The 11789-nt window shown below is 42.1% G+C and overlaps 1 protein-coding gene across 1 annotated transcript in view; it reads right to left on the bottom strand.

Moving 5' to 3' along the window:
• LOC110105579 (glutathionyl-hydroquinone reductase PcpF) overlaps window positions 1-4324 on the bottom strand; it is a 20500-nt gene extending 16176 nt beyond the window's left edge. Inside the window, exon 1 of the mRNA XM_028699833.1 lies at window positions 3964-4324. Within this exon, the coding sequence (XP_028555666.1) occupies window positions 3964-4249 (286 nt within the window). The 5' untranslated portion in view covers window positions 4250-4324. The remainder of the gene's footprint in view (window positions 1-3963) is intronic.
• Between the last annotated feature and the right edge of the window lie 7465 nt (window positions 4325-11789).

Genomic DNA, 11789 nt, shown 5'->3' with positions numbered 1-11789 from the left:
AACGCTCGTTTGGCGTTCGGTTGGAGATGCCCTAATGTAACCGTATCGCCGCAGAGATAGCGTGAAGAATATAAATGCTCCTCGATCGCATCCATGGCGGCGAATAGCTCGGAAGCGGCGGCGTCGTAGGCCTCCTGGCTCTGCGCGAACCCGCATCTGCCAAATATCAAAAAAAGAAACAGGGTTCTGTGATGAACTCAAGTTGATTTTTATTTTATAATAAGACTACCTTATGATGGAGGTTAAACAACTAGATTAGAACAGCCTGCGTTTACCCGTATCTACCTACCTGTAAAGGCCGTTGTTAATCTGATGTAGTGGGATTGTCGGAAGATGCGACATGCAAGAAGGATTTAGGGATTCCTAATCAGGGAAGAAGAAGAAGAAAGCTTTAAAAGCTTCAAAGGCTAAAATATATCATTCAATAATCCTCAAAACCTTACATTGGACCTATTTAAAGAGGAAAATAGAAGTCTCTAGAGCAAGGAAGGTAAACTAGTCCCTAAGCACAATAAAAGCTAAGATGTTCCTACATCATTCTCCCCTTGCGTAAAAAGAGCTCGACTCCGTCGAGATGCATTATTGACAAAGAAGTTGCAGAAGACAGATTCCCGGATCGAAGATTTTGTTTTCATTATTGCCGAAATGAGCGACTTTCCTTTCCATTGATGCCTCAGGTACCGTAGTGTCACCCTTGTCTGAATTTCTTCTCCAAACAGGCAATACCTTTATCAAGCCACCTCTCACAAGTTTCACCTTATCAAAAGAGCAAGCTTTAAGAGGCTTAAATAGGGTAGAATTCCCATTGGAAATCACTTGGCCTGAATAAGGGGCAACCACAATCAACGAATCTGCGGCAAACTTATGAGTGATCCAATCACGACATTCACAAATGCTTTGGAGCACGGTTGGCATTCCACGGACATCTTCACCCATGTTAATAGCCTTGGTGTACAATCCATGACTAACATCATTAACAAGCATCACATAAAATATCACATCGTCATCAGTCGCCAAACCAAAATAGTCATTGTAGTTCCTAGTAAATGCTTCCCAATCAAAGCCTCGAAGGGCCCCAAATTATTCAAGCAACCCTCGTACCTGCACTTTAGTAAAATCATATGGGGGTCTAACAAAAATACAATCTGGCCCCTCAAGAGCACTGGTTGAATCTGACATCCTTGTTTTAGCAAAATCTCTATTGGATGAAGGCCTCAATAGATGTTCTTCTGCAATGACAGATCGCAAACATATTGCAGTCTGTTCTGTCTTTGGTTCAGGCAGGCGTTGAGAAGGTACAGTACTGGAAGCATTTTTTGGTATCTTCCGGTGTTGAAGTTCATAATGTAAAGACTGATTGCCAACAGGTGAAACTTCATGAGAACTCGTAATTGAAGATAACATATTTTTTGCTGTTGTAGTGAAATTACCACTCTTTGAACCGAAACTCTTCTGAAGAGCAATCTCTTGTGGCTTGAACCTCTCCATATTTACTTCAGTTGAACGTTCATCCAAATTAGGGGGGCAAGGCTGGAGCCTCTCTGACAATTGAAAAGTTTTTAAGTATTCTAAAGTTGTACTACAGGTTGGCAGTTCCAATGATCCATTCTTTGGTGGCCCAATTGATTGAGCATCATGATTTGCAAGAATGCTACTTATATTTTCCCTGTCCAAACTTTTACTATGATTAGTTGTTACTTTGGCTTCTGGATCAGCGAGGTCACGATTCGCCTTCAAAATGAATTCTTTGGAAAGATAATCCCAAAGCCAAGCTACAAATGCCCCGCTCTTCTCCCTTAAAAATGCTTGTAGGTCATCATGTGCTTGATTTTGATGCTTGCCATTACAAACAAGCACCACAATGTACTCCTTGACATTATGTCGAGCAGCTGAGGAGCATTGCAGATGATCAACTTTGTCAGCCAAGTTTAAACCTGGGATTTCCACACCTGCAGTAAAATTGTTCTCAGTATCAACGCTGTACAAGGTCGTCCCTTCGTACTCGTCAAGCTCCATGGCGGTCAGCTGCAACGGGGTCCTCAAGGGAAGGATGCTCTCAAGAGCTTTGCACTGTTTTGATGTCAATGAATCTGGGAGATCTACAGTGAGGTGGATGTAGAGTTTGCCTCGCATGAATGACTTCTGGTACATTGGCATTCCCTCGTCATTGATCGCCTTGAATTGATCAGGCTTCACAACATCTCCTGGATTTGATTTAATAAGCAGCTGCCGGCAGTCAAGATGGATTAACACGAACTAGAAGCCACAGAGGGCTTCGATTATGGATGGATCAGCCAGGCGTAACAGCCATTCGATGGTCTGTCCATCGGACTTATGTCCGAGCTCCCGTGTGAGCTGAAAGACGCGAGCAGCGCAGATGATCGGCATGTGGTGAGGAGCAGTGGTGAAGGAGCCGACGGGATCGGGCTTGGCCATGCAAAGAAGAAGAAGAGGACTGTCTTTGTCGCGATCTTGATCATGAGATCTGTATTTGTCGCAATCGCCACTTGAGCGGTGGCTGGAGTCCACCGGATCGCTCGATGCAGGAGCCTGCGGGGCGCCGGAGCTGATGGGGTCAGGCGTCACTTGGGTCGTAAGGGGCATAGGCGATGGGTCGGTTAGCTGCGGAAGTGGGGCTGGGGCCGGGAGCAGGAGCAGGAGCCAGCTGTGATAATGCTGAGTTGCTGAGACGATTGTTTCGTCGGGTAGCGAATCGTGGTCGTCGCCAGGCACGGATTCGCGCTGGTCGCCAGGCGAGGAATCGCGCTCGGATGCGGAAACAGTAGAGGAGATCGGCGGAGAAACAGAGGATGCAGAAGTAGTCTGTGGAGGCGGATGCGGAAGCGAGTCGTTGGGCAAGGGATATTTGCGAACTTTGCGATCAGGCGGAGGATCTCGCCATCGCAATGGAAGCTCGAGCGGTGGGTATTCCGGCGGTGGATCACGCCATTTGAGCGGGAGTTCGAGCGGAGCATAATCATCAGCGACCGTGGGAGTATGGTAGGACGGATGGCATCTGCGTGAAGCGGACGAGGGGATCGAAGAAGAAGAATGCTTCGGTATGGTTGCCGACGACATCCTCATCCTCCTTATTGACAGAAGGGTTTCGCGAATCCGATCAAGGTTTCTATCTACCTGATCGAGCGACTTCTTCGATTGAGCTTGATAGAAGGCGATCCAGCTTCGAGCAACGTCGACAGCCCACCTTCCTTGGCGTCGATCGTCGTCGACCCCCAATCTTGTTTTGCGGCTTCGATTGTCGTCGACAGCCGACCTTCTTCCGCAGTCCATCGATCTTCACAAGCTCCAGGCTCTGATACCAACTGATGTAACGTTGGATCGTCGAAAGATGCGACAGTGCATAAAGGAAGGATTGTAGGGATTCCTATCATGGGAAGAGAAGAGAGATAGCTTAAACAGCTTCAACAGAGCTAAAGATATATCATTCAATAATCCTCAAACCTAACTTGGACCTATTTACAGGGAAATAGAAAGTCTCTGAGGCAAGGATAGGTAAAACTAGTCTCTAAGCCAATAAAGCTAAGAGTTCCTACATCACTAAATCTGGGATAAACGATCGCATCCAGATGTTCAATTGCCCCGGAGGGTGATCACGGTCAAAGATCACATCCAGCCAGAATCAAGGGCGTTAAGAACTAACGACTGCCATAGCTCTCATTACAGACGGCGTCTCTAAGCTCCGAGTCCAAAGCATCGGCACGTCGCGCCATCATACCCGCCGGCCGAAGCCGTATACGTCTCTTAAGGTGCGGTCAGCCGGGGTAAAGTCAGGAGCATTCAAATTCCCATACATCCGTCTCTGCGGGGACGACGTAGGAGAGCGGGATGAGCGATTCGAGGGAATCGGAGGGGCTGAGCGAGAAGGGTCATGGTGGCCAAGGCTAGGAGAAGGCGGCGTAGAGGTGAGGCGAAGGGGACGGGAGGTGAGGTAGTGGGCGGGGGCGGAGGGGAAGGGGGAGGAAGGGCGGGAGTAGGAGCCGGAAGGGGTGGATGGGGCGAGCTGGAGCATCATGAGATGCCAGGCAGAGGACCAGGAGGAGCGAGCGAGGGAGATGAGGGGGGTGGGGGGGAGGGAGCGGCCCCATAGGAGGCGGCCGAAGGTGGTGAGCGGGTCGGAAGGGGGAGAGGAGGAGGCGATTGAGAGTGAGCGGTGGCGGCGGGGGGTTGGAGTGGTCCGGCGAGTTGGGGTTGGGGTTCCGCCGAGGAAGGGAGAATGAGCCGACAACATGTTTGATTGTTTTCCACAGAGGATTGGAGGTGGAGGCTGTTGTGTTTGTGGAGTGCGTGCTGTCTTCTTTCTGATTATGTTCGATGTTCAGTGTTTTGGTACGGAAGAGCCTATTTAGGCATATGTTTTCAAATATATTTTGAGTATAAAAATTATGGCTTTCTACATAAAATTATACTTCTCTGAGGCTTAAGTGAATAAAAATTAAAAAAGGGTGGGGGTATCAATTTTTGGAAAATTATAGTGTCCTATGTAATACCCAATGAAGTACATATACTTATTCTTATTCTAATATGATCAGAATAATAAGGTATTTTTAAGTTCCTAATTTTGTTAAAAGATTTATGAGTATCATATTTAAAAGATTTTGTACATGAGTGTAATACCATCTAAAATCTTCACTTAGATTTATATTTCCCCATTTTATCGTAATAGTGAAGTGAGAGAGAAGCCATTTCTGCATGGCGAGACAAACTATGAATTTTTTTCCACATGAGAGTGTTATGTGCTTGAAAATTGATGAAGATAAAGAGAGAGTGAATGTCTTAGTTTTATAAGACTCTCTGATACGCATAGATAAAGAAATGTTATAAGAGGCATAAGGGCATCTCCAACCGAAAATTCCTTTTTTTCACTCTAAAATGATGGAAAACTTCATAATGCTGCAATTCATCTCTAATGGAACTTCATTTCTCTTCTTTCCCGTGCTAAAAACAACTATCTTGTTTCGCGCCTTTCCTGCAAAGTAAAAAATAGAGTGATTTTTTCGCATAAGTGAACAGTCTGACATCAATATTGACGTGAGATTGTTCACCCGCATGCCATTGGCGTATTTTTTGACGATCCATTGGAGCAAAAAGCCACTCCATACACCCGAATGCAATTCGGCGAGAGAAGCTTTAAGAGGTTTTACGCGAAAATGTAAAAAAAAGAAAAAACCCGAGGCCTGATCGAATTGAAATGAATTGACTAATATATTTTAACGAAATAAAAATGACGTCATTTCATGTGATTGGCCAAAAGTATTGGCACAATATGATAGTAATCAACTATAGACAATAAATTCTACGGCTAAAGTTAGAAGAATCTTATGGCATTAGAGTTATCATTAAGAGATTATTTCTTTTTGATCATTTTTCTTTGAAGAGAGGATACCAAAGATCAAAAAGGATGGTATAAAACTTGGTGTTTGAAGTCGGGGTGAAAGTTAGTGTTTATTGTGTACATTAAACTTGTATATGTTAAGAGCATTGATATTGTTAGCGATGGCCGGCAATGAAATCGACAAGCATCAATGTTGATGTCGAGGATATACATCGGCCTTGTTGGCAATGTCATATGCGGACATCGTTGGCAATGACGGGAAACAAAATTGGTTGAAGTCGATGATGATGTTGATAGTTTGTATTAGTGATGATGTATACAATGGCATAAAATGAAACCGATGGTGTTCACGTCGGTGTCAATGATAAGCATTAGCTTTATAGCCTTATAGGTATTGATGATTGATGTTGTTGGCGATAACATGTGATGAAGTTGATGGGAGTCATCATTCGCGTCGATGACATGAATTGGGCTTATAAGCAATGAGATGCATCAATATTGTTGGTGATGACTAACAATAAAGTTTGTAAGTGTTGATATTGACGGCATGCATCGATCTTATATGTCATTTATGCAATGTAGATTTATTGATTTTGCTTTGCTAGTTGAAAAACGATTCAACTTTCACTGTGAACATTGAATATATATATATATATATACAAATTTCGTGGAAATTAATGGGCTTATTGCACGCCCCATTGTATTGTATCTATTTTACTTTTAGAAAAGGATAAAATTTCAACATTTTGATAGTTTGAGGTTTTCTTCTATTTGATGTACTTGGTGGATTGTAGATGACTTTCTTTATAATTTTTGGTATATTATTTTTATTAAAATATATTAAGGCCCCATGCTTACTTGATTGTCATTTTCTTTTTGTCTTTTCTTAAAATGGGTTCACTTTAATTGAATGAACTATAAAATACAAATTGATTTGTTATTAAAAAGCCTATCTTGACCGGGCACTTATCTCGATACAAATATGAATAAAAAATTTTCAAAATTAAATCCGTGATCATATGAACTCCAATTTCAACAAATTTTTAGTCAAACTGAATGTCTTGAAGAGACGAACCCAAAGACATAAAAAAAGATCCAATCCAAACCCAAATAAGTCTGAATCGAGGACTCAAAGCCTATTGGAAGCTTTTGAACATTGATTGGAACATGGAAGAAGAAGATAGCAAGACAAAATGAATTGATTCTTATTTCATGAGATGGGATGTACAAGCTGTGATATATATAGACCTCATAGGTAAGCAGTACACGTGTAGATATGTCATTGGTTAGGTATTAGTTGAAGTATTGTAATACATATTTAGTAGTTATTCTAATATCCCCTCCCCCCCCCCCCCCCCCCCCCCCCCCCCCAAAAGCGCAAACTAATGGATCTTGGATGATTTTTAGTTTTTCCCATAACTGTTTGAATCGAGGCGTAGACAACGGTTTGGTAAAGATGTCAGCAATTTGATCAATCGTCTTGATTGGGGGAAGACGAATATGATTATTGTTGATGTGTTCTCGGATGAACCTGTGATCGATCTCTATATGTTTGGTTTTGGCGTGGAACACTAGGTTTGCTAGGGCGATAGCAAAGGTTTTATCGCAATATAAATCTATAGGTTTGTCATGAGTAATAAAAAAATCCGTGAGTAAGCGTTTGAGCCAGATGGTGTCTGCTATTGCGAGAGCACGGTACTCAGACTCTGTAGACGAGCGGGAGACTGTGTTTTGCTTTTTGACTGTCCAAGAGACCAGTGTGTTGCCCAAGAAGGTACAGTATCCTGATGTTGATTTTCGAGTTATAGGATCGCTAGCCCAGTCAGCGTCTGAGAAAGTGGTAAGTGTGAGGTCAGATTTTGTGATTGGTAGCCCGAAATTGACTGTTCCTTTGATGTAGCGGATGAGTCGCTTAAGTAAATAAATGTGATGTTGATGTGGATCATGCATATGATGTGATAGAGCATTGACGACATAGGCTATGTTCGGACGGGTGATGGTTAGATATTACAGTGCACCGATGATCCTCCTGTATGTTGTTGGATCCGCAAGAACTGAGTTCGGTTGAGTCTCGACCGGCGACTTGGTACATGAGGGATTGGCTACAAAATTACAATTGAGAAGATTAGATTGTTGGATGATATAAAGAGCGTAAGAGGGTTGAGAGAGTAAATACTTATCTTGTTGGTTTTGAATCTTGATGCCGAGGATGTGATTTGCGGTGCTAAGATGTTTGAACACGGCGGTGCCCGCACGACACTCGCAAACAGGCGCGCCTGTTCAGACCACGCGGTAAAGCCGTGCTGTTAATGGGTTTTTAAATTTTATTTTTAAATCGTGTTGGGCCCAAAAAATTCCAAAAAAAATTTGAAAAAAATTCAGAAAATTTTGAAAAATTCAAAAATTCTAAAAAACTCTAGAACCCCCCCCATTTTTCTTCCTACTCTAGAGGCTTTCTGCTATCTTTCGTAGGTGATTTTCCCAACTCAGGTTAGCGCCCCTCTTTGGTAAAGGAATTGAAATGGGTGATCACATATCTGAAAGAAACCCTCCAACCAAGGAAGATCGTCATGTGCACCGATCTGAAGGTTCAAAGAAGACTCACAAAGCGTCGAATACTGACGATGTTATTTCCACAATCCCTGAGGATTCTTTCATCTCCTTTAGGAAAACGTTTCATTTTCCTAATGATCTGGTGATGAAGGTGCCGACAAGATCTGATCACGCCCGTTTTTCTCCCCCGGGATATGTGACGGTATATAAATTCAGTTTACGAGTAGGGCCGGGGTTTCCACCATCTCCTGAATTGATTGACATTCTGACAGTTTGTGGAGTGAGTTTATCTCAATTTTTCTACAGGGCCATGTCGATTGTAATGGGCCTGATCGTACTCTTTATTGACCATGGAGTGGTATTATCTTCAGAATGCCTTTCTCGGATGGGGCGTTTCTTCAGTGATGCGTAGGGTCGCATTTCTTTCAGATCCAAGTGGTTGGATATCCATACTCGAGACCCGTCAAAAGGTTAGATTAGTGCTTTCTTTTATGTGCAAAATAATTGGAGCCTTCAAGAAAAGTGGGGAAAGTTGAAGGAGTTATCCATCCCCCTTCATATTGGAGCAGAAGATTTATTGAAGATTCTGAAGCTTCCCGATATCGACGCCCTACATTATGAGGTGCGTTATTTGAATAGATACATAGATGAAGAATACTTGTTCAATGTGGGATTATATACTCAAGCAGGAAGATTCGCATGTATAAATGTTGAAGAAATATATGAGAGTTTCATAGGCCCAAAAAAGTCAATCCAAGCGACCAATGAGTGAGAGAGATTTACAGGAATCAAAGAAGAAGAACACAGATGAAATTTTAATAGTCGCCAGCAAATGTCCTCGTATATCTCCATCCAAGTCGTACATTCCAGAAGATGTTTTAAAATATCAGTGCATTGGCCGTCGACATGCTGAGGAGTTGGTGAGTTCAAATTTCCTTCACCTTGTCTCTTTCTTTTTGTATTTATTTCAAAGGATATGTCCCTTACACATCTTTATTTTTGTTGTTTCATTTGGAGCAGCATATTGATTTCCAGCTTGAGATGAATAAGACCATGAATGACTGGAACAACGAGTTTGTGAAGGTTAAATACCTTCAAGGGGAATACAAGAAGAAATATGATGGCAAAGTGAAGGAGATGAAGACGGTGGAGGATCAACTCAAACATTGTAGAGTAGAGTTGGCAAACAGGATCACTTCGGCTTCCTCCCAGAATGATCGGATGAATCGTCTACATATAGAGTTGGTGGATGCACAGGCAACGATCAACCAATAGGCGAAAGATCAGCAAATCCTTGAAGCTGAGAATAAGAGACTCCAAAGTATATTGTTAGAGAAGAAAGCCCAGCAGTTGCCGCCTACAGCCATAAAAGAGTTCAAAAAATCTTATGCGTTCAAGATAATTATTGAGGATCACGTTCAGGAAGCTTGTAATTATATTTATGATGTGGAGGTGAAGGCTTTGGAGGCAGAGTGCGCGGAGGATGGCTTCATTAAAGGTTGTATGAAAGGCGTTCGTGCAGTACAGCATAAAACTGAAGTAGATATCGAGGGGTTGACTTCTAGGTATGCTTCTGGTGATCCTTCTTCAAACTCTAGTGGCGAAGAATTAGAAAGTGAGTTGCAGCAGACTTTTTCTCTGGAGGACGACGAGGATGATATGGAGATCCTGTAGGATTGTTTTGATGTTGTTTGTATCACTTTTATTTTCTTTCTAGTGATTATATGTGTGTTTCTGATGTTGATGTTTTCATATGATGTACTTGATGTTTCTGTGATATATAAAAAATATATTTCTCTTTTTCAGATGCTATGAAATTGAGTCAAATATTTCAGTAGCCTTTTTTGACTTAAATGAATGTGAGATTTCCTTCTTGGATATCCTGACCTATCTGAGTTTGTTAAGCAAAGTATTTTCTAGATGATTTTAACCTGTATGGAAGAGGTCAGACCAGACCCCACTGAGATTGATCGTCTAGTGATTGACATACAATATTGATTGTGTATTTCTCGAATCACAGAAAAAAGAGTTTGAGGAGAAGAGATAGTATCACGACAAAGTGAACATCACATTACTGTGTTATATAAGACAGTACAACATTTCCCTAATAAAATTTAGGGATACAGAAAAAGTGTTCTTTTACAATCAACATATAAGAGGTGTACAAAAAACTTGAAAGATATACAACATAACTACTTGAGGGGATATAACGCAAGACAAATACTGCCAACAACATAACACCAAACAAATTATAGTATTAACTTATACTGATAGTACTTGTGAAGGTTGCCCACATTCTAAATTCGGGGGAGCATTTTTCTACTAGTGTCTTTCAGTTTGAAGGTTCCAGGCTTGACCATAGCCGCCACCAAATAAGGACCCTCCCATAAGGGGGAGAGCTTATTATGCTGAGGGTCTTTTCCAACGGCTTCGATGCTTCGCAAAACTAAGTCTCCAATGGAGATAGGTCGAGGTTTCACTCTTCGATTTTAGTGACGAGCGATCCTTTGGTGGTATACAGTAGTCCTGAGTGAGGCTTCATCTCTTACTTCTAGGAGGAGATCTAAATTTGCTCTGGGCCTTTCCTCATTGTTATTGAAGTCAAATGTCTGAACTCTATTGGTCGGGACTATGATATCAACTGGTTTGACTGCTTCTGTATAAAAATAGAGGTTATACGAGGTTTCTCCAGTAGGAGTTCTGGCAATGGTCCGATAAGCCCATAGGACATTTGGGAGTTCTTCAACCCATTGCCCTCTAGCCTTTCCCAGGCGTGTCTTCAGCCCTTTTAGAATTGTTCGGTTTGTGACTTTTGTTTTTCCATTTGCTTGAGGATGGACGACAGCTATGTGAATGAGCTGAATATGAAAATACTTACAAAAAGATGTAAAGATCTTCCCAGTAAACTGTGTCCCGTTGTCAGTGATGACTCTTACAGGAATGCCAAAGCGACAGCCTATATTCTTCCACAAGAATTGTTTGGCATTTGCTTTAGTAATCTTCGCCAAAGGTTCTGCCTCCACCCATTTGGTGAAGTAATCTACATCCAGAATTATGAATTTCTATTGTCCAGTGACTATAAGGAAGGATCCCATTATATCAATTCCCCACTGGGCGAAAGGCCAAGGACTTTATATTGATGTAAGCTCCATAGCGGGTATATGAGTGAGATTGGAATGTAATTGCAGTTTTCACACTTTTGAGTAAACTCAAGTGCGTCATGTTTTATTGTAGGCCAATAGAATCCTTGTCTCATGATCTTGTAAGCCAATGCTCTTCCTCCCAGATGTTCTCCACACACTCCTGAATGAACTTCTCGAAGTGCATAATCAGCTTCTGAAGGTGGGAGGCACTTGAGATATGGTCCGGTGAAGGTGCGCTTATACAACTCATCACCAATAATGGTGAAATTTGTCGCTTGTCTTCGAAGTCTTATTGAAACTATGGGTTCTTCAGGTAGTATTTCATCCTATAAAAAAGATCAGATGGGATCGATCCAAGACGCCTCTCTTGGTTCATTGATTGATTGTATGACTTACGGAACTTAAATACTTGGAAAGTGGATCTCCTAGATACACTTTCTTTTATAAATATCTCCTGTTATTGATGTAGCAAGTTTTGAAAGAGCATATGCTCTTGCATTTAGCTCTCGAAGAACATGTATGATCTGATGCTTTCTTATACGGGCCAAGAGTAACTTTACAATGCTGCAATACTGGGCCAGTTACGGATTGTGGACATCAAACTCCCCCTCCACCTGACAGGTGACTAGTTGTGAATCAGTGTGGACTATTAAGTTCATCACCTCACAATCAATTCCTAGTCTTAATCCATCAATAAGGGCCTCGTACTCTGTTTTGTTGTTTGTTGCTGGAAACTTGAG

This window comes from Dendrobium catenatum, unplaced genomic scaffold, assembly GCF_001605985.2.
Source record: "Dendrobium catenatum unplaced genomic scaffold, ASM160598v2 fragScaff_scaffold_1398, whole genome shotgun sequence".
NCBI classification, from domain to species: Eukaryota; Viridiplantae; Streptophyta; class Magnoliopsida; order Asparagales; family Orchidaceae; genus Dendrobium; species Dendrobium catenatum.
The sequence above is the reverse complement of the archived record's forward strand: the minus strand, read 5'-3'. Positions and strand labels throughout refer to the sequence as shown.